The sequence below is a fragment of the Camelus bactrianus genome, chromosome 7 (genome assembly GCF_048773025.1).
Source record: "Camelus bactrianus isolate YW-2024 breed Bactrian camel chromosome 7, ASM4877302v1, whole genome shotgun sequence".
NCBI lineage: Eukaryota > Metazoa > Chordata > Mammalia > Artiodactyla > Camelidae > Camelus > Camelus bactrianus.
Window position 1 is genome coordinate 15992964 of NC_133545.1, and position 22751 is coordinate 16015714.

Sequence of the window (22751 nt, forward strand, 5' to 3'; positions counted from 1 at the left end):
GGGAGAAGCATCTCTAATATGTAGCCCAAGCTCTCCTGTGCCTCAGCCCCCTTGGAAGACATTATGGACATCCCATGCACAGAACATTTAGGCCAAAATCCTATTGAGAGAAATTGAGTAAAGAAAAAGGGGCCAAAACCACTCTTCTCTTCTTGTAAAGCCAAACACAAGGGAATTCCACACATGCCAGCTTGTCTTAGTCTGTTTGGGCTGTAATAACAGAAATGCCATAGCAACAGTACTGGAGGCTGAGAAGTCCAAGATCAGGTGCCAGCAGATTCAGTGGCTGGTGAGGACCTGCTTCCTGGTTCATACATGGCCGTGTTCTTGCAGTGTCCTCACAGGGTGGAAAGGGAGAGGGAACTCTCTGGCATCTCTTTTATAAAGGCACTAATCCCATTCATGAGGGCTCCACCCTCATGACCTCCCATGACCCCACTTCCAAACACCATCACACTGGGTGTTAGAATTTAACGTATGAATTTAGAGGGAGCACAAACATTCAGTGAATAGCACAGATCTTAGAAGGTCTCCAGCCCTGGGCTCCCAGACCTCCCAGCTGCAGCCAGTTCACAGATTGGAGCCGGTGCTCACACTAGAGTAGGGAGGACATGCAGGAGCTGGGAGACTCCTCAGACCTGGGCTCCCCGCCCCTCTGCTGCCAACAACCCATCATACAACCACAGCTGCTACTCATGGAGAAATTTTCCAGTGATGCAGTGCCTCCGCCCTCCCTTCTCCTTAAGGTGTCCATAACGGGTATGAATTTCAATCAAAAGATGCAGGTGGGCAAAAAAAAAAAAAAAAAAGTTCATTTTTATTGTGAACTTCCGTTCCACTTGCATGGTAGATGTTCAGACTTCTGGTTGGGGTTCTCCCCCTTTCCTGGAGCTTGTGGCTAAATTTGGGAGCACTTGGGTAGTGCCAAGGCTTTAGGGAAGGCCCCATTTGACCCTGAGTCACCTGTGCTCACAGGTGCCCCTGGAGTCGTCTCTTGTCTGTCTGGTCCACGCCCTTCAGTTCATTTATGTGCCCACAAGAAGGCCCCGGTCACTTCATGCCCATCTTGACCACCTCTGATTCTCTGATTCTGTGGCTCAAGAACCTAGGAGTCATTCAGCTCCTTCAGTGTCCTGGGAGAGTACCATTGGGGTCCCTGCCACTTGGACCTGTCATGCAGATGGTCCCTCTCTGGGGTCTTGTTGTCCTCTTGCTGGACTCTCCCCCAGGAAGTAGGGCACAGCCACCTCTCTGAGACCCCCAAGGCTCTTGCTTTCTCTCTTTCTCCTCATCACTGACCCTCAACCCCCTGCAGGGTAAAATCCTTCCCTTCATATATAGTATTTTTTGTCCTTCTTTTTTTTTTTTTTTGGCTTGAGGAACCTAGCACTATTATTATTTCAAAACCATTATTCTTTGACAATGTCTTCCAGATAAGTCTTATGTCCCCACAAAGAAGGGGCACACTGGGCTCTGCCCTGCACAGACTGCGCCTGGTTCTGTGGGTGAGCTGCTCCCCAGGGCCTCCCGGGGACAGCCAGCTGAGATTGGGAACAGGACAAAGAGCACGCCTCCTCCTCCTGGCACCATGCCAGGCCCCTCTTTCTCTCCTCCCACCCAGGGGCCCAGCAGAACTTGTCTTGAATCTGGATAAGCCTTTGAGTGTGTCACCTTCAGGCAGTGCTTTATTCCCTGTGGTCTTTGCCTTAAAGGCAGCAGTAAACATGGGCTGCCTCCTGTCCCCAGTCTCCAGCCGCAACTGCATCTGCCTTAGTCATTGCCCTGGGCCTCGGCTCTCTGCCCCTGCGGGGGTGTGGGGTCAGCTGGGACTAGAATCTTGTAGGACCCTCGTGGCTCCTGCCTCTGGTGCCCCTGGTCTCCTGAGACCTCCCCAAGCACACCTCAGTTTCACGCTTTTAGCTGAGAGTTCATAAGTTTATGGGTCAAGTCTCCCATGAAATGTGAGAAACTTAGAAGTGCAGCCAAAAAGGACACTCATGGACCCTAAATTCTGAAGAGCTGTCTTGGAGCTATGCCTCATTTGCTCTAGCTTTGCTGTGGGTTCAGAATCCTCCCCTGAACTCAGTTTCTGCACTGAGCCCAACTCCCTGACCATTTGGTGGGCACTGGGGGCCCCTCAGTCTTGCCCTCCAGTAAAGGTGCCCCTGCCTGATGGCCCATGACACCTGCCAAGTACCAGCCAGTGCAGCCAGCTCTGGGAAACACCCCTCTGCCCTAGAGGCAGAGTCCCAGCAGGGCCTGTGGAATTGTCCCCTCCCTCTCCAGGAAGAGGGTCAGGTCTTTCAGAAATTCCAAGTCTTGCATGGGGGCTTAAAATTCATCCTCCACACCTCTCTTTGTCTAATATTTTCCTGTGAATCAGGAATAAATTTTCTGGAACCTCTAACAGTCTGCATCACCGCTTCTCTTTGTCCTGCCCTTGGCCCTGGATCTGCTCAAGGCAGTTCGTGTTTGGCGGGACCCTCCTCCATGCAGCCTGGGGAGTCACCCTGAACCCTGTCCTCCAGGACAGAATCGCTGCACGTGATTCTACTGGGCTCCTCATGGCCTGAATGGCATGGCTCTCCTCAGGTCTGTGAGCAGTTGCCTCTGCCTGTGTGATCTTGGCCAACTGGGTGAGGCCCTGCACCGGAGGGTTGGACTCCCAGTTTAGAAAATTAAGGGGTGCAAGAAATTAACCCTATCGTTCTAAAGCTTGATCAGTTCAGGGTTCCTGCCTGCCTTCCTTAGAGATGTGTCCTCTAGAATAGGTGGAGGGTGGGAAGAGGAAAATGCCGACACAGAAAACACACATTAATAGTGCAAAAACAGGGCCTATCAGCTACAGGAAACTTCTGTTTCTTGGGGAAGGGGGAGGGCAGCAGATAATCACCTCCCAGGTATGTGCTTAGTGGGGGAGGGGGAGGGGGAGGGGGAAAGCGCCTCTGCAGTGCCCATGAGCACGTGCAGCCTGTTCTCCTTACTGACCATGTGCCCGGGTCCCTTGCTGCAGTTGCACAGAATTTGTGAGGGAAAACTCACTGGGCTTCTCGGCTTATGATGCTCCCTATCAGATAATGCTGCCGAGGGACCACCTCCTTCTTGCATCTTCCTCCTCCTTTGGAAAAACTGCCCCTTCCCCAATCTATGTGCCTCCTGGAGAGCTGCCAGCTGCAGGACCCTACCTCCACCCCAGTACCGTGGGCTGCTTGCCAGGGTGGGCGCCTAACCCAGTCTGAGCCAGTCAGGTCCTGCCTCCTTGGAGTTTGACTTCTGAGTGATGGCACAAGGAAAAGAAGGTGGGTGGGGCTCAGTTCCCAGACAGTAACACCCTAAAGAGAAAGTCCATGGAGTCCTGCCGCTGTGGTCCTAGATGGACTATTGTATCTTTCCCAAGTCCTGGCTGTTCAACTCTTCATTCACTAAGCTACCAGTGTTCTTCAAATAAATCCCCATTTCTCGCTTCAGTTAGTCAGAGTCAGTTTCTGTTGCTTGTAATTAAGAACACTAACTCACAGCCTCTGGTTTACATCTATCAGGCATCTTCTGATTGCCCAGATCCTCTGATGGCCATGCAGTCATAGAGTTAAGTCATGAGTTGCCAAGAAGCACTCTGGAATATTGACCTCTGGGTATGTGGGTCACAAAGTGCCCCAAAAAGGCTGCTGAGTGGTGCTCAGGCCTTGGGGAAAAGGTTAGATGAGGCCCTCCATCAGACAGCTTCATGGTTGATGGAGTCTGTAAGTCCTGGATCTCTTATGCCAGAGGCGTCTCTGCAGGAGAATCTGTCTGAATTTCACTGGTCTCTGCTCATCTAGTCCCATCCTCCTCTCTGACCCTTAGTGACCCAGCAAAGGGCGTAGCGTATGCTGGAGGAAGAACTGGAATTATACAGACACCAAGGCTGGGCAAGGGGCAGCTTGCAGCAGCAGTTAAACTTTGGCAACCTGTTTTCCAACTTTGGAATCTGGCTGATTATATTAGAGTAGGGCTTTTCAACCCCACTCTCCATAAGCTGGTTTCAGATCTTGGTTTTACAGTCGGCAGTCCCCCCAGTCAGTTCCATCTCATCCAGGTGTCCAGCCCTCTCTCCTGGGATCCCACCTGGATATTTTTCCCTGGGCCTGGCTTGTCTGACAGAAGGATGTGTGCATTGAGACAGAAACAACCTGAAGGGTTAGCAGAAGAATGTAGTTACACAAGAACAGAGAGAAAAGATTATTACGGGCAAATTGCCTGATACGTTAGGTGGGAACATGTGACTATTCCTGTTAAATAGCCCTGGAATCGTGCCTGTGCTCTGGAGGAGTGAACTCAGAAAAGTTCGTAGTGTGTTGAGCTTTGGAAGAGAAAAGCAGACTGACAGCAATTAAAGAGGACAAAATGGGATTAAAAAAAATTCTTAGTTATACTTTGTTGAAATTTATCTATTTAAATTGTACCTACACTGTATAATTATAGATGAAAAGTGATAACCTGAAGACTCTAAAATGGAGTGTTTTTTTTAAAACATGAGTTTTCGGACTGGTGTTCTAGAGTAGGAATCGGCAAACTTTTTCTGTAAAGGACCAGGTAGTAAATTATTTGGGGCTTTATGGGCTAGTCACACTATTCAACTCTGTTCTTGTACACAAAAGCCATGACAGAGAATGTATAAACGAATGAGCATGGATGTGTTCCAAGAAAACTCTATTTACACAAATGGGCAATCGACCAGGTTAGATCTGTGAGTCATAGTTTGCCAGTCCCTGTATTATAAATGCAGATTTAATTAATTCCCTGATTCTGGGAATTATTCAGACCATGAGGTCTTAAATCAAGACCCACAATCCACTTGAGGAAGCTTTTCCGAGCTGCACATATCAAAATGTGAAGTTAATAAGTTTGCAAATCCAAACCTACAATTCTGCACCTCCAATTTCTGTTAAAACAAATCAGAGCTCGATGAAGGAAATTCCAGCCTCCATGATTACTGTTGGTTTCTTGGCCTTTCAGATCAAGAGTATATGATGAATGAATCAGGTATTCATTTGAGTGAAGAATCTTATGGACAAGCAGCCTTTAAATTGTTTCTCCAGTTCTTGGACTGTTTTTTACCACTTCTTAGACAACTGTTTCTGTTGTGTAGAAATATTTTGAGGTGGTTAGCATTGGAATTGATGCTTAAGTTGTTTTTAATGCCCTTGAAATGTAACAATCCTTGTTAGTAAAGGGTAAAACATTAGCAAATGTTGAGTAAGTTACTCTAGAAAAAGAACTAACTGGTCCAGGACTGGAGATAAAACTGTAAATTTGTGGATTGGTTTTTTGGTTGCAAATGACAGAAAATTCAAATAAAATTGGTTTAAGCACAAAGGAGAATTTACTAGTAGAGGTGAATGTCTTGACATTTGGATTCAAGTATCACTGGGACTTGGTCTCTCTTCTCTCTCTCAGCTTTGTTCTCCACGTTGGCCTCCTTCACAGGCTCTACACAGTCATGAGATGCCTGCCAGCAGCTACAGAGCAACATCTTTTAGGTTCAAGCTTAATGAAAAAGAGAGAATGCCTCTCGCCCCAGAGTTCCAGCAAAGTTTCACTGCATCTCTTGGGTCCCATGCTCACCACTAATCCATGGCTGTGGCCAGGAGTTTGCATGCTCCAGCTGGTCCCTTGCCTTCATGCAGAGTGGTCACAGGGCAGAGTAAATTGCCCAAAGCCCGTGGACTGGTTGCAGTGGATCAGGATGGTTTCCATGAGGAAAATGAAGGAAGGCTAAATGGATTCTCAATGGCAAATGCAAGAGGAGCATCTTCAGTTAAGTTTGATCTTCCCAGAAACTTTGTTGGCTTCCTTCATTCCTATTGTCAGGTATGATTTGCACCAGGCCTGTCCCCTGGCATATACCAACATACAACAGCCAACTGCCAAGTCATCTGACCTCAACGGTGAAAAGGTCTAGGTCACGCCTTCCTGTGTAGCCTACTCCACACACAAAGATGGTGCATCCAAAGGGGCCATTATGCATTATATTTGGAGAGGGCCAGTTCCTTCCTCTTCTCAAAGTGCCTGGGGCCTGAGGAACTAACCGCCTCAAATTTGGGAGTAGAACTTTATGTGTGATGCAGGGAGGGTATGGCTCAGTGGTAGAGCGTGTGCTTAGCAATCGCTAAGGTTCAATCCCCAGGGCCCCCATTAGAACTAATAAATACATAAAACTAATTACCCTTCCCCCACAAAAAAATAAAGAAACCCTTTATGTGTTAAAATGTAATGGAAGAATTTTAACTCCTTCATGTGTCTCAGGAGAGATCCTGGGTTCCCAGGAAGACCCCATATTGTTAAAATTCTCTCATTGGTTGAGCTAATTACTAGAACTGGATTTCTAGTTTCTAGAACTAGATTACCAGAACCCAAAACACAAAGGTCGTAAATAATCACCTGTGAATGCGTCGGGTGTGTACTGCGGCGGTCAGGCTGGTGTGGGGGCGGGGGTGGGGGTGGGGGGGAGGCGTTGCAGGTGATGCTGTGGGGGAGTCGTGGGGCCCCCCGTGGCTTCCGGGTGAGAGGCCAATGATGAGTGGAGGAACCGGTCTGTGGAAGTGACTTCTGAAGCGCCACAGGCGGAGGAGAAGGAGAGGCCGAGGCCGAGAGAGGCAGGGCCTTTAGAGTGGGGCGGGCAGAGTCAGAGAAGCCCCCTCCTTCCCTGCTGTCCCGGAGGGTCACCCCGGCTTGGCCGGCGCAGCAGCCTGCGAGGCCTGGGGTGACCCGCTCCGGCAGGGCCTTCCTGGAGCCGCGCGCTTGCGGTTCCGACGGACCCGCGTGCAGGCCGGCGCCTGCGCTCTGCCCGCACCTGCCCCGCGCAGCGCCGGGGCTGGGCGCTCCCGCGGCGCCCGAGAACCCGCAGACGGCGTCCCCGCTCCCCGCCCGCATTAGCCTCCCGGTCCCTTCGCGGGTGAACTCGGGCCCTGGCGCCATTTGTCGAGGATCCCCGTCTCTTTTCAGGGAAGCCCCTCTGTGGCCTCGTTACCCCGAAAGGTAAAGACCTCAGTTCTTGTACGGGAAAGGTAAGTTTATAGTCAGAAGACTATAACTATGTGTTCTGAAAGATTTTTAAAGATTTATTTAGAAAATGAAAAGTACACCTCCAAGAATGGTTGCTGGCTGATCCCAGGGAGGGAAAGTGGCGGGTTTTGTCTCCCCTTTCTCTTATTCCGGCGCTTAGAGGTGGTCTTTTGATTGACTGACCGCTCCTGTTCCTGGAATGCTTAGTCACGTTTGGCCCCTTTTGCGCATGTCCTTATCTGGGGTGTACACAGAAAAGCCCCACAGCGCGGGGGTGCTAAACCACTATGTAAACTATAATACAGTGAACACTGGGTCATGTCCAGGTAAGTCCTTCCTGCTACTGAGCAGTTGTGGCTGTTGGAGCTTATCTGGTTTTTTGCTGGCACTCATTTAGAAGTAAAGTCCCTTTATGCTGGAGGTGGGCATAATGTCATCTTGACCCTCCTCTCTCTCCTCCACCTATCTGCCCGGTGCCCCCACTTATCTAACTGCCTAACAGCCTCACTCCCTGTACCAATCCCCTGAACTTTGCCCTTCACATCTCCAGACCTAGAGCGGTTCCCTGCCTTTGTCAGGCATCTCCTTGACCCCCACGCGCTGTGGAACAAGACTGGGTTTGAATCTCAGCTCTAGTATTTGTTATGAATCTTGGGCAAATGACTTAATCCATCAACACCCGAATACCTTAATCTTAAAAAAAAATTGAATTTACAGGATTTTTCATCCTGTAAAATAAGGATGTAAATGTTAGTTTATTGTGAACAATAAGTAAGATACTACAAAAAAAATGTAGCCCAGTGAAGAGTTAAGTATTCAGTAAAGGTCAACTTACTCTCATAGGAAAGAGTCTGACCTTGGCTTTTCTGTTACAGCCTAGGTTAGCTCTGTCCCTTCTCTCGTCAAACTTCTCGTGTTTTTCAGGGCTTCCTCTTAGACCAACTCCCATTGACGTTTATGTGTGTTCCACTGTGTGTTTTCCGAAAATTCGGATCCAGTGCCACTCATTCCAGAACATTCCATCATTATGGATAGTGAGTGCTTGCTTGCTTTGGACTTCATAGAGTGGGGTTTATTGAGAGTTTTGCGGATGGTTTTAGTGCCCTGTGCAGAATAAGAGCAAGACTTTGCCTTCCCTGACTTGTCTCTCTGAAAGGTGGGTTACTAGAAGTTTCTGGGTATTAGGGAGACAAGCACCCGGGATTAGAAGCATTTTTTTTCTCAGCCTCTCACCTGAGGCCTTTGCTCCACCCATAAGCTTTAGCAGCTTCTCCCAGGTCAGCAATAATACCCTTTTCCTCATTATTGACTTTGTTAGTGCATCGCAGGGGCTAGGCTGCATGGGATACTTTTACAATACTTTCATTCCGGCTCAACCAGTCACTAGAAATCAGCTTAAGAAAACTGAAAAGCCTCTGTGTTCAGCTCAGAGCCTCACCCTCCCACCCCGTCATCTCCTGCCCCTGGGAACTTGGCTTCCAGAAAGTGCTGTCCTGCCACATCCCGACAGGCTGTACTCTGATTTGTTTCCTTGGTGCCATGGGGGTGCGGTCATTAACTTCTCTGTAATTGCCCACACTTATCAAATTATGAAACATTCCGGGCCACTGAATGCACCTTGGTCCCCTGCAGTGAGGAGAGGGGGCTGGAGGGGGAGTCTGTTGTGGATCAGCAGGTGGGGCTTGGAGGCCCCACCCTTCCTGGAGCTGGCCCCAGAGCCTCATGTTTCTCTCTCTTATGTTGGCAGGCATTGAGAAGTTAATCTTCCTCTACTGGAGCAGCTTCTCTTCTTTTCTGTACTCAGAGGAAGCCAAAAGGAAAAGACCCCAGCTGCCATGAACTCTGCCATCACCAGCTGTGAGCACCCTGGCCCCTTGGTGAGTGCTGGTGGCAGAGAGGGACTGAGAAGGGGGAGGAGGGCAAGCAGAAAGGAGGAAAGAGGCCTGGAGGAGGGCCCAGCATGGAGTCCTAATGCCCTGATTTCCTTTTTCGTGCTAAGGATAGTGGCTTACATTCTAGGTAAGGCTTTGGATTCTTAGATGCCATCACCAGAGGCAAAGATTCCTCCCTGAGTGCCAAACTCTGTGAATGAGTTTCAGAGCCAGAGGGAAGAACTGGAAGGTCCTCTTTGCTTTACTCTGTTGAATCTAATGTTTGTTCTCCAGGTTTCTCAGCATTATGATTTCTTTGATCAGAAGCCCTTTCTAAAGCAAAGCAAAGAGAAAGAGAGAGGGAAGCAGATAGAGAGAAAGAGAGAGACAGAGACAGAGAGAACTAATATTTAATGAATAACCAATATGCCCGAGGCATTTTGTGTACTATATTTTCTTCCTTAAAGCCAGTGAGGCATTCTGTTCCCATTTTACAGATGAGGAACCTGAGGCCCAGAGCAGTAACCCATCTGGGGGCCTCTCTAGCTAGTCCTTGAGCTCTGGCCCCACCACCCTCTCCACCCTGTTTTGGCCACCTAAAAATAACAAGGAGGATTGAGTGGAGACCCTCTCCCCACCAGGCCAGAGCTGCAGCCCTAATGAGACCCAGCCATGGTGTCTGTGAGACAGGTGCCCCCCATGAACCTGGGCTGGGCCCTCAGAACTGTGGCCTGGAGCCAGGCTGCCAAGCCCTGCCCACTGCTGGTCAGCCTTCTGATAAAGAGGCCCTGGCTGTCTGCTAGGGAAAATTGTGGAAGGCATCTGAGGGAATTCTCTCTTTTCCTCAGAATTCCTCCTGTTAAAAAACAAAATTAAACGAAGTAAATTTAAAGCTCTAATTGGCTTTATTCAATGATTTATGAATAAGGCAGCATCCCATCTTAGCAGATAGAAAGGAACTTTGAGGAGCTATACAAAATGAAAGAGTTTTATAGGCAGGAGGCAGGACAAGGAGGTTACTCTATTGAAGAGTAGATTGTTTCAGGCGAGGTCATTTTCCTGAAGGCAGGGGTCTGCTGGGCAGATTACCTCACTCCTGCTGACCGGGTAATTCCAGACTCGCTGGTTAAAGGTCACATTCCAGGAGAGACTGAAACTGCTGTTAGATTAGATATTAAGTCTTGGTTTGCTGACATGGGGCCTAGCACAAGTGACTCCATTTTGGGCCTCTTTTTCTTGTTTTTTTAAAACACTTCTGCCATTACCTCATGGAAGCCAAAAAACAAACAAAATCCCAAAACAAACAAACCCAAAATACTTTAGATTTTAAGTTGAAGACTCCATCTTCTGAAGGCTGTGATGTTTTCCACATCTCTGGCTCACCTGAGGCCGACTAGGGAGTGGAGGGATCTGGGCATATATCTGTCTCCTTTTCAGTGGCTTGTCTTTTCATTTTCCTCAAGCCTCAGGGTCAGCACCTAGATTGAGAAGTCACTTTTCTGAGATGTTTTTGGTTTTCATGTACATGTTGTTCTGCTAGAACCTTCTAGGAATATAAACATGGGGAAGACAGTTTCCCCGCCCCAAAAGCTTATAACCTAGCTAAAGGAAAGTGGGGTATACAAAACATATTTCTGATAAAAAGGAGAAAATGGTAAATTATATAACAGACAGGATGTGAAGGGAATGCAAGGAGGACAATCATAGGTTTTGGGGAATCAGGACAGGTAAGGGAGGAGGCATTGAGCTCTTTGAAGGCGTGTTTAGGGGGAGCAGGGTGGTGGGGATGGAGCAGGGAGCACTGGGTGGGCAAAGGCACTGAAGCAGGATGATTGAGGCCATGTTTGGAGAGATCTGGACAAGCCCATTGGCTAGAGCCAGCTGAATAGCAGTGTTAGGAAACGAAGGGGGCAAGTCGGGGAAGGGGAGGCTGTGTGGGGGATGGATGGAGTCAGAGGGACAAGGGGTTCCTCTTCCCCCCAGGAATCCTCCTTCCCACTGCTGCTCCCGCTGTACCAGAGTCTCCTCCCGCTCTGTTTGTCTGCTCCAGAGAGCTGGCGGACTATCCTTGTAAGCACAGGGAAGCCCCTGCCGGCAACTGCCCTCGACACCAGAAGAACACGGTTCCATTCCCACATTTACAAGGGACCTTGGACAATCTGTCTGAGCCTCAGTTTCCTCATCCGTGAACTAGGTTGTGAGAATCAAATGAGAGGATGCATTGCAAACTGTAAAGTGCTATAAAATGCCACGACTCATCAGAACACCTCTTTTGAGCAAGTCTTTGGTGAAATTACAGCCCATGTGTTGAGTTGATAGTCACCTCCAACCGGAAGGAGAGCTCGTGGCCCCTCTTCTCACACCAGTGCTCACTGCTGGGAATGCTTCACTAAGAATTAATTCTTCCTTCAAAAGGGGGTTCATAGGCTTTCTTGTGCTGCTGTAAGAGTCACATACTTTTCCCAACAAGGGCTTCTAGTGGGATAGAGGCACTCCCTGTATTCAGAAAAGTCTGGGGCCTCTTCCACCTCCATCTGGGAAGCCCTGCTCTACAATATCTCTGAGACGTCTCTTGTTTCTATGTATGTCTTTGATATGCTAGTGACTCATCTCTGACACACAGGAATCTTAGTACACTGCATGCCTGCTTATTTTATTTTTTGCCCCAGCACTTTCCATAAGTGGCGTGAGGTACTTTACAACAAAAGATATATTTTCATCAGGCTCTGTGCTTTTTAGCAGCCATGGCTGACAGGTTTCACAGAGTCACACACCCTTATCAGAAGGAAAGAACCAGCTGTTCTCAAGGAAGACAAGTTTTTCCCTGCTCTAAGTTCTAATTTTTTTTTCATGTGGAGCCTCACGCAAGTTCAGTTTCACAGAAAACTGTTTTAAAGCAGTTGCAGAAGTGGTTTCCATAACCTTCAGATGGTCCAAGTTGATATCCAGACAGAACTTAGGATTCTCAGAGGTCATCAGGCTGAGAACAGTCTGTAAGTCACTGGCTCCTAATAGGAAAAAAAAAAAGGCCCCAAACCAACATTTCCCCCAGTCTGTGTTTCCGTCCCCCTCACCTTTCTGAGAATTCCGAGAGGTCCTGGGAGAAGGTATGAGGTGAGATTGCTGGCAGGACACGCGCAGCTGCACTGCCCTGGCCCTGTGAGCTCATTCACAAGCACACACAGCAGGATGCCACATACACTTTGAGTATTTTTGCAACCAGCCCAGAGTTAGAAGGGGTGACCGAGACTGCGGGAGGGGGAAGTGACGTTCCCATGTCTGCCAAGAAGGGACCGACAGACCACACCTCCCCAAGTTCAGACTGCACGCTCTGCTGTTCTGTGTGTCCTACCCAGCATCAGTCCACTGACCACCATGCAACTAACCTCTCTTCCCTTCTCGCCTCCTCTCTTCCTCAGCCTGTTGTTCTCTGACGCCCTCACTGATTGTCCCACACATTCACTGAAACCTGCCGATAAGTGCTCCAGAGTTCCCTCCGGCAGCGTCCAGGCTATCTGTGGCTCGTCCTCGACCTCCTCATGTTATGGAAATGACAGGCCAGCCAAGAAACAAGCACCACTCAGAGGGTTGGAGTACTCAGACGTATTATGCCGGCGGGCTCAGAGGGGCTTCTGCTCCGAAGCTCCAAGCACCTCCAAGACGTGTGCATGAGGTTTTACAGGGTTAATTACAAGCTTGGGGTATTCGGCCAATAGGCATGGAACAGCTTTAGCAGCATCATTGTTACAAAAGTAGAGGCAGGGAGGCAGCAAACCAACATTTCAAGGCCAGATATGTCTCTTTGAAAATCCAGCTGGCTAGCAAAAAAAACATAAACAGGGAATCAGCAGACCAACACTAATTAACTTAGCTTTACGAGGTAGCCCAGCAGAACTCAGATCAGTAATCTGACACTTGTTACACTTAGATTTGTGAGTTAGCTTGTTAGGCCAGCCCAGCTTTTCCTTCACACTCAGGCAAAACCAACCTTCTTTCACGTGCTGAGCAACATCAGCGCATCCTTCTTTTCCGAAGTTTAAATAGGATCAGCGTGATGTTGTAAAGGAGTTCTAACCAATAATGGTTTATTTTAAAAAGTTAATGAGAAAGATTCTTGATAGTCATTAGTGTATGCACATGTTCATTTATTTATCGTTCAACAGATAGTGCTGTGAGCACTAGCTCTGTGCTAGAGATGGAGTAGAGGAGTTACGGGGATGTTACGGCCTTTTGAATGAGGAAACGTAGTAACATGGCAGTAAGGCACATCTGGGGCCGTGGTGAACATGCACGTGGTTTTGGGGGGCCTAAGGAGAGGAGGCTTGTCTAGTCTGAAGCCAGGGTGGGGTGAAATCAGGAAAGGCCTCCTGGGGCGGGCTGAGGAATGCATGCTTCCAGGCACTGCTCAAGAAATGAACAGAAGCAAAATTCGTATGTTTAGGGGGAGGGTGGAGCTCAGTGGCAGAATGTGTGCCTAAGATGCATGAGGTCCTAGGTTCAATCCCCAGCACTGCCATTAAAAAAATAAATAAATAAATCTAATTACCTTCCCTGAAAAAAAAAAACTCACATTTAAGTTTCAGGAACTAAATGTTAGATGATTAATGAGCAAATGCTGTTTGGAGCCCCAGAAACAATATGACTGTGCAGAGCTGTGCTGTGGCTGGATCCGTCCCCTCACTGTCAGCAAGCCTGCCCATGGCCCTGGGCTCCTCCAGCTGCCCTGGGCTCAGCACGCTGTGTCGTCATCTCCATCCCAGTGATGCGGGCCCCACGTACTGGGAAGACGTGAGGATCAGGTTTGCCAGTGCTCTGCGCACATGGAGGAGGAGGACTGGCTTCCTCTGTCTCCACACAGGGACTGCACGTCTACCCCACACACTGCCCCACATCAGCAGCACTGTCCCTGGTCATAGCTTCCGTGGTGGGAATTGGTCAATGTTCTTAAAACAGTACTCCTTAACTGGGGCCGATTTTACCCCCACCCTCCTGGAGACATTTGGCAATGTCTAGAGACGTTTTTGGTTGCCACAACTAAGGGTAGGGGCAGTGCTGTTCTACTGGCATCTAGCAGGTAGAGGCCAGAGGTGCTACTTAACATCCTGCAGTGCACGGGACAGCCCTGCCCCTGCCACACACACACACACACACACAGCGCAAAGGATTATCCCATCCAAAATAGCATTAGTGCTGAGGTTGAGAAACTGTGTCTTACAATATAATGTTCCCGAGGGGCCAGGGCTGTCCTGGAAGTGCTAGGGGACAGCCACCCCGTTCTTAGTCTGGTGGCTTTCCTGCCTCTTTCCATTTCAGAGCAAGTGCTGACTCTTCACCCCTTCCACCTCCTTCTCCTCCAGAGCAAGGCTGCTGGTCCTTGGGGAGAGCTGCCCTGGTACCCAGCGCCCACAGTTCTTTGCGGGGCCAACAAAAATGTTTTAATTTCTTTTGAAATCAGGAGGAAAAAAATTTTTAGACCAAAGAAAATGTTTTACAGTATAATAATATATTTGTCTTCTATCAGTGCAGTCACAAAAAATATTAAACTTTTTAATGAAAGGAGCCTATAGAGTTGAAGTGATTAGTACCCACAGGAGTCATAATGCAGCCTTTGTTTTATTTTAATTAAAAATAATTTTTAATGAGGTACTGACGATTGAACCTAGAACGTAGCGCTCTACCACTGAACTGTACCACCCTCCTCAGTAATGCAACCTTGATTCAGAAGTTGTTCTTTGAGGCTGTGCTGGAGTAAAGGGTGGTCAGACATGGAGGTGGGTGTTGGATGTGGGTGACTTTAATATCCTTTCCAGAACTTTCTCCATGAGAAGCCCACACTACCCTCAGGGCAGCCCTGGCTGTACCACTGTGCAGACCCCGCCCTCCCTCTGTGGTCTGACCAGGGCCCAGGACCCTGCCTATCGCCTAGAGTTGCTGATCGTCCTGCTGGTGGCCTTGCCCCCTTCTGGCCACACTAAAGACATTGTTTTCACCCTCCTCTCATCCACAGTTGCTCAGATGTCACTTACAAGCACGAGTTTAAAGCCTTTGAAACATGGGATTGGAAGCTCATCATAATTATAACAACTGATACTTATGAGGCAGTAATAGTGTGCCAGGCACCGGACCATGTGCTTCGTGTTTCATTTTTTCCTCAACTTTATTACGTGTAATTGACATAGAACAGTGTGTAAATTTAAAGTGTACAAGCCATTGATCTGATACAGTTATGTATTGCAAAATTATTACCACAACAGGGTTAGTTAACACCTCCATCATGTCTTCATGTCTTATAATTACCATTTCTTTTTTGTAATGGGAACATTCAGGATTTACTCTCTTAGCAACTTTCAAATATCTAATCAATATTATTAGCTATAATCATCATGCTGTACATTAGATCCTCAGAACTTACTTGTTTTCTGCTATTTGTTTGTATCTTTTGACCAACATCTCCACATTTCTTCATGTTTCAATTTATTTTTCTCAACTGTGAAGTAGATGTTACTGACATTTCTGTTATATAGATCAGAAAACAGGCTAAAAAATATTAGTAAGTTGGCAAGTTTGGTAAGCTACACAGTCCATAAGTTGGAGGAGAAAGTTTATGTTTCAAAGTCACTTTGAGGCAAACTGGTAGGAATACAACTTGGCTGTTGACCCTGGAGCATTCTGTATGCCCTGCACTTACTTACATTTGTCTTACATCCATTCATTCATCCATTTATTCAGTATAAGCTGAGTACAGGGGCTGTTCTAGAAGGTGGGATAACAAAGAAGAGTAAGGCACAGTGAATGGATTCTTAGGAAGTCACACTCCAGCAGACAAGATGGATAAGGAAAGAGTCCATTATAATAAACATGCTGTGATGAGGGTTTTGGCACAGGGCTGGCCTGTGGGAGCACATACAAAGGCAGCTACACCATTCTGGGGCCAGATTCCCCATTTACCTGCCCATTTTCTGACTTTGGAGTTGGCCCCCCGCCCCCTACAAAATTTCTTCTCTGCCAGGGCTTCTGGCAAGGCTCTCACTCCTCTTGCATGGCCCCAGACTTTACACAGAGGCCTGGCTGCAGATGTTAGTGTAGAAAATCTCTGGTCTTTTGAGTCTGGACCTAGAAATCCCAAGCTGGCCATCAGTTATCCCTGTCCCATGGCCTCTTGCCTCTGGAAAGCTGCCCATCTGTCCGGCTGAAATCAGAAAGTCTGCTTAATTCCTCTTGAAATGCTCAAATGTGTTCTTTTCTTGTTTCCAGCAGACGGTTGATGGTGTGCTCAGCTCCCACGAAGGTGGCCAAGGAAGGGAGAAGGGTGGCCAGCCCAGGAGTCCCAGCAGCAGCCCCCTGGCTTACGGCGTCCTGGATATCCCACCATGGTATCTCTGCATCTTCTTGGGGGTCCAGGTAATGCCACCCAGTAAGCACTCGGCCCAAGGAGGCTCTGTCTTAAAAGCCACATCAGCACACATCCAGGTCAAACTAGTCAAGATCCACAACTGCAGGTACTGGTATTCTTGTCTTGTACGTTGTTGATTTCCAGGGGAACTCAAAGCCTCTCCAGTCTCTTTCTTTCTAGGAGTTTGGGGGTGTGGTGGGGAACTAGAGAGGATTCTCCCTCCTGCTAAGCTGGTAGCTCACATCAAGGACACCAACTGGGCCCCTGGGTCTTTTTCAAGATACCAATTGTAATTTATTTGTTTGGCAACAACTAAAGATAACTGGTACTTGGGGAATTTGGGGAAACAAGCACTCTCAAACACTTTTTTTGGAATGTTTGGTACAACTTTTCTGGAAGACAATTTGGTAATTTCTATCAACATGTAAAACACATACATTGTCTAACCCAGTCCCTAGTGCTTAAGGATTTCTTTGTAGATGTGCTGGCAAGACTTGTAAAGATAAGTGTAAAGATGTTCTTCTAACATTATTGGTAATAGTAAAATCAAACCACACAACAAACAAACAAAACCGCAGAAACAAGCAAAGTATCCATCCTGGAGAACTAGTTAAATAAACTGTGCGCTGTTAAGAAGAGATTTTTACCTTGCAGTTAAAAAATGACCACCAATATTTATTAAATGAAAAAAGCAAAGCAAATAACTGTATACTGTGTTCTTTTTTATGTTAAAAACAAAAGAGAGATATAACAATAGAAATAAGTATATGTAGTAATTTTGTATGTTTTGAAGGATTCACAAGAAACTAATAAAGGTAGTTAGCCTGAGGAAGAGGAACTAGGAAAGGGAGGGCAGCTTTCAGCTTTCACTTTTTTTTGTAAAATTTTGTAGCATGAATTTTCTAATCTCATAGATACGTTTCTTTCAATTTTACAAATTGCTCAGTGTGGGATATCAGGGATAGGATACACGTTTTGTTTGTTTGCTTCTTTGTGCTTTCCTACAAAATAAGAAGAACAAATGTCATACTATTTAGAAAATATTATTAAGAGCCAATAAAATGGATAATTTGGATATTTTATCATGAAAGGATGTTGAATTTTGTCAAATGCTTTTTTTGCATCTGTTCTGATATCGTATGATTTATATCTTTCATTTTATTAATGTGGTGTTCATATTTATTGGTTTGTGGATGTTGAACAATTTTTGCATCTCAGGGATAAATCCCACTTGGTGTATGACCATCTTAATGTACTGCTGAATTCAGTTTGCTAGTGTTTTTTGAGAATTTTTCCATCTATATCCCTCAGGGATGTTGGCCTGTAGTGTCCTTATCTGGCTTTGGTATCAGGGTTATGCTGGCCTTGTAAAATGAGTTTAGGAGTTTTCCCTCCCCTTCAGTTTTTTTGGAAGAGTTTGAAATGTCTTGGTGTTAATTCCTCTTTAGGTATTTGGTAGAATTCACCAGTGAAAACTTCTGGTCCTGAGATTTTCTTTGCTGGGAGGTTTTTGATTACTATTTCAATCTCCTCATTAGTTATTGTTCTGTTTAGATTTTCTATTTCTTCATGACTCAGCCTTAATAAATTGTGTGTTTCTAGGAATTTATTCATTCCTTCCTGGTTATCCAATTTGTTGGTATGTAATTATTCATACTAGGGTCTTAATGGTACTTTTTATTTCTGCTGTATCATTTTTTATTTTATTTGTTTGAATCCTCTTTTTTTCTTAGTGTAGTGAAGGGTTAGCTTATGTTAACAAAAAATAGCTGTTAGTTTTGTTCATCTTTTCTGTAGTTTTTTTTCTGGCCTCTATTTCATTTATTTCTGCTCTGATCTTTGTTATTTTCTTCTGCTAACTTTGGGCTTAGTTTATTCCTCCTTTTTTAGTTCCTTGAGGAGTAAAGTTAGGTTGTTTATTTGAGATCTTTCTTAATGTAGACATTATTGCTATAAACTTTCCTCTTAAAACTGCTTTTGCTGAATCCCATTAGTTCTGGTATGTAGTGTTTCCATTTTCATTTGTCTTAAGATATTTTTTTATTTCCCTTTTGATTTGTTCTTTGACTCATTGGTTGTTGAGGAGTGTATGGCTTGATTTCCACAAATTGTGAATTTTCCAGTTTTCCTCCTGTTGTTGATTTCTAGTTTTATACTATTGCAGACAGAATAGCTTCTTGGTATAACTTCAGTCTTCTTGAATTTGCTAAGGCTGTTTTGCGACTTAAAGTATAGTCTGTCTTGGAGAATATGCTCTGACCTTTCTGGTCAGTGATCTTACTCTCACCTTATGCTTCATTTTAATGCTTAGCCTCTTTCCTTGTTCTTGTTCTTAAGGCCCACTCCTCAGTTCCTGTTATGCCCTCCTGTTCTGTGTCCTTGCCTTTTTCTTACCTAGAACATCAGTTCCTGGCACTAGGGTTGTGCCCTGGAACCCCAGACCTTCTGGCTGGGTCCCTGCTTCTTGCTGCCCAGCCTTCCTTGTTCCCACTGCTTGCCTGTCACCCATAGCCAGGCTCCTCTGAGACCAGAGCTGGAGCTCTTGCCTCTGGCAGTGGGAATAGGAATGAAGGTGGAGCAGGCAGGCCCAGCTTCTACATGCCTGTATACTCTCTCTGCTCTGCCCACAGCACTTCCTCACGGCCCTGGGGGGGCTTGTGGCAGTGCCACTCATCCTGGCCAAGGACCTGTGTTTGCAGCACGACCCCCTGACCCAGAGCTACCTCATCAGCACCATGTTCTTCGTCTCTGGTATCTGCACTCTCCTGCAAGTATTTTTAGGAGTCAGGTAGGTAAAACTCCTCCCCATGTATTCTGACTTCTACCTGCCAGGATATCAGCAAGGTTTGCCTGGTTTGCAGCCAGAGAAGAGTTAGGAAGCTGTGACATGACAAAGGGAGGATAGGACTAGAAGTCAGAGCCTGGATTCAAGTCATAGCTCCTAAACTTACTGTCCACATTAGCCAGTATTCTTGGTTAAAGTAACACAAATAGCTGCAGACAGTTGTGCCTGAAACCTTTTAGTTTTGCAAATTTTACAAGGCATATGATTAGTGAGCACGTTGTGGGGACTCCTCCATGGACTTTAGAAGGAGCCGTGCAAGTGAGGGACCTTTCACTGTAAATCTGCTTTTGGCCTAATCTGTGTCAAGTCTGTGCTCAGCCCTGGAGTTGCAGAGGAAAGTGGAAAGCATTTCCTGCAGTGTGCTTCTGCCTGACCTGTTCTAAGAGAAAATAACTTGACAGGAAAAATTAATATCCATTTATTCTTTTTTTCTTCCAGTTTTATTGATGTAATTGACACATAGCACTGTATAAGTTTAAGGTACACAACATAATGATTTGACTTACATACATCGTGAAATGATTAGCATAATAAATTTAGTGAACATCCATCATCTCATACAGATACAAAATTAAAGGAACAAAACCCAAATTTTTTTCTTCGTTATGGGAACTCTTAGGATTTACCGTTTATCATTTATTTGTTCTTTATCAGTTATCTGAATCAAACCACACAGGTGTAGACTGATACAAGGAGGCCAGTTATTTCCAGGACAAGTTGTCTGTAGACAGCATCCAGAGAATATTCATCCCTAATATGGTCTTTTTGCCCAAATCAAATCAAATCAAATCAAAGACTCTTTTCAAAGTGCTTCCTCTGCAAGTCATTTCCAGGAGATGTGCCAGTGCTTAAGTTCTCCCATTTTCTGTCCAGGAGGGGACACTAGTGCCTACATCTTTGTCAGGTTATTTCCCTTGTCACTCTTCCTTCTTCTGTCACCATCTGCATGAGCCAAGATTTCTCCCAAATCCCCCACCAGGAACTCAAAGAAATGCAGAGTTTGGTCTGTTCTGTCTCTTAGGCCCTTGAAATCCAAGACCCCTCCTACCTGTCTAGGATTGGCCCCTGAGTGTCAGATGCTGCTGTAGCATCAGAGAGGCTTTGCAGCCACCTGCCTGGATACCCCGGAGCCCCCATCCCTGCCCTGCCCCATGGAGAGTGACAAACGCAAGGCTATTCTGGATGGGAAGCCCCTCCCCTTAAGTCTGAGGTGGTGTTCCCTATAATTATGGAAAAACATTGAGCTTGGAAACTGGGGACCTGAATTCTAATGCTGGCTTCTGTGCTGTGGGAAACTGGACGTTCATTCACCCTCTCTAAGGCTCAGTGTTCTCATATGTAAAATGAAGGAGTTGAAATATGTAATATCTTTAAGTCCCTTACATCTGAAGTGCAGTATTTCAACTGGAATCTCGGTAGTGAGCATGCCTGCGGGCCTAGCCTTCTGGTAAGCGCTGTGAGACACACAACTAATCGGGACTTACAGTCAAAGAGTCTACAAAGAATGAGGGAACTAAAATTAAGGCATAAAATCATGTCCTTAGACAAAGGGGGGGGACAGGAACACCCTTGAGTTTGGTTCACCCATGGAAATGGACTTCCTGGGAGCCCAGAGGCTAATGAGAAACTATCTAAGACATTATGGACTATAAGACCTGGCTGATGGCTCATGAATCAAAGGTCAGGTAGATTCTCTTGCTGGCATCTGCTAACCAATGTTTAATGATGTGTTTTTCTAGATTACAAACAGAAATACTCATGCTGCAATAAGATTTCAGAAGATCTTAATGAGTAAAACCATGATTAAAAGGGAGTGATAAGAGGCAATGATGACTTTCCTGATAAGAGCGAGAGAGCTCGGTGCCTGCTGTGGGGCATGTGGCTGCAGCCCTTGGCCACAGGGATGGCTGCTTCCCTGGTGTGACTTTAGGGGTCTTGGGTGTGTCCCCCAAGGGCCTTCCTCACTTAATTGCTCAGTTCCGAACCTTATGTAAGGGCATATGTCACCGTTCATTTCAAGAGAAAGTGTCACTTTTAAAGGTGATCACTAGGGGAAATCAAGTAGTGACTATGTGTAATTCTGGATCTTCACTCCATCTCTGGAATTAGTCATAATTTTTACCTGGAAATTTCTTTTTCTGAAGTGGTTCCGGGTGATCTGTTTCCCTTTTTATTTCCTTGGAAATGTCTCAGGTGTGGGGCAAGTAGCTCTGCCACAAAGTGCATTCAGATGCCTTATGCTGGCTTATATGTAGTCTTGCCCGAATCAACCCTGACTTTGGTCCTTTTCTTCCATGAATTCCCACAGCTGAGCCCTGATCTGCGCTAATCTGATCTGGTTCTGCAGAAAATCCATGCCCACTGCCAGAGGTCAGCAGCTACCTTGCCCGTGCCCCAATGAAAACTCGGTCCCCAGATGTGCCATTGGAGCTCTGACTGGAGTAGTAACGGTGGTGCCTTTGGAGGTAGAAGTGTGACCTGGTAATCAGTTGTGTCAGAGGAGGGGGGGGGGTTGCTGTGTCCCAAAGAAGGGACTGGTGTTACTGCCTCCTCTGGGTGTAAGCTACCTACAGGGAAGGCACGTGATGTGCTTTGCTATAGTCCAGCAGGCTCTTACCTGCTTGGGGTAGGAAGCTCAGTAAATAGACGAACACTAATGCTCTTTGTCCGATAGTGAACTAGTTGGGGCTCTTAAGGTTCCCGGGGTTTCACAACACAGCAACCCTTTTAAGTTCAAGAAGAATTCATCAGTCCCTTTCAATACTCCTGAAAACTCTGCTTCCCATTCTGAACTGTTTCATAGAAACGTCCCTGTGACATCGTGCTTTGCTAATGATTGGATTGACTCCAAAAAAGAACATCAAAATGATGACACAGGTGAAGATGGATTCCAGCAGCTTAGGCTCCAGATGCACCTGTCCTCAGCTGTTGACCTCTTCCCTGCTGGCCCACAAGCCCCTCCAACTGCCCATGTCCCAACCCCAGACCTCTTCGGAGGGCTCATCCCCTCCAGGTTCCTGGGTGCCCAGGCTGTATCTCCTTACCTAGTGGGGACTTAATGCTCCTTTCTCCTTTCTACATCTGACAATTTTTTGCACTAATTTTTTCTCAGAGTCCTCATGTTTCTGTGAAGAGGAAATTTTTAAAAATTTTACCAAAACATTGAGAAATTAGATAATGTATATAAAGTGCTTAGTTTAGTGCCTTGTACATAAAATTTATTTTTCACACCAAGTAAGAGATATTACCATGTACATAATTTTGGACCCTCCTTCCCTTTTTGAATAATTGAAAAAAGTTTAATTGTGGTAAAAACACTCCTCCCATTCTTTTTAAACATTCACAATGCACTGTATCTTTTCATTTCAATAAACACATTTCCGCAATAGCACTTTTAGAGAAAGATCACTTAGTATTCAGTATTCTAGAATATATTACATGTTCTAGTTTATTTAACCATTTCCTATTAAAGGACATTTAAGTTGTTTTGAGTTTTTCACTATTGTAATAGTGACCAATATAATTCATAATTATGAGAGAGAGAAATTTTATGTGTACCAATAATCATTTTTCTAGTTAAAGACAAAAAAAAGACTGG

General features: G+C 46.1%; 2 protein-coding genes across 25 annotated transcripts in view; both read left to right on the forward strand.

Moving 5' to 3' along the window:
• Positions 1-8031, forward strand: part of CNOT4 (CCR4-NOT transcription complex subunit 4) — a 148111-nt gene extending 140080 nt beyond the window's left edge. Inside the window, exons 13-15 of one of the 2 annotated variants that reach the window (XR_012508076.1) lie at positions 5437-5850; positions 6985-7046; positions 7969-8031. The gene's annotated coding sequence lies outside the window, so the exon portion shown is untranslated. Of the gene's footprint in view, positions 1-5436; positions 6052-6984; positions 7047-7968 lie in introns of those variants that run through there. The other variant, XM_074366991.1, reaches the window with a different exon arrangement.
• A 604-nt stretch (positions 8032-8635) lies between these two features.
• Positions 8636-22751, forward strand: part of LOC105063055 (solute carrier family 23 member 2) — a 47392-nt gene continuing 33276 nt past the window's right edge. For 12 of the 23 annotated variants that reach the window (XM_074367016.1, XM_074367009.1, XM_074367013.1 and 9 more), the window contains exons 1-3: positions 12340-12577; positions 16170-16316; positions 18939-19096. In XM_074367016.1, coding sequence (XP_074223117.1) covers positions 12524-12577; positions 16170-16316; positions 18939-19096 — 359 coding nt within the window. In that variant the 5' untranslated portion in view covers positions 12340-12523. Of the gene's footprint in view, positions 8922-12339; positions 12589-16169; positions 16415-18938; positions 19097-22751 lie in introns of those variants that run through there. The other 11 variants (XM_074366994.1, XM_074366996.1, XM_074366993.1 and 8 more) reach the window with 11 other exon arrangements.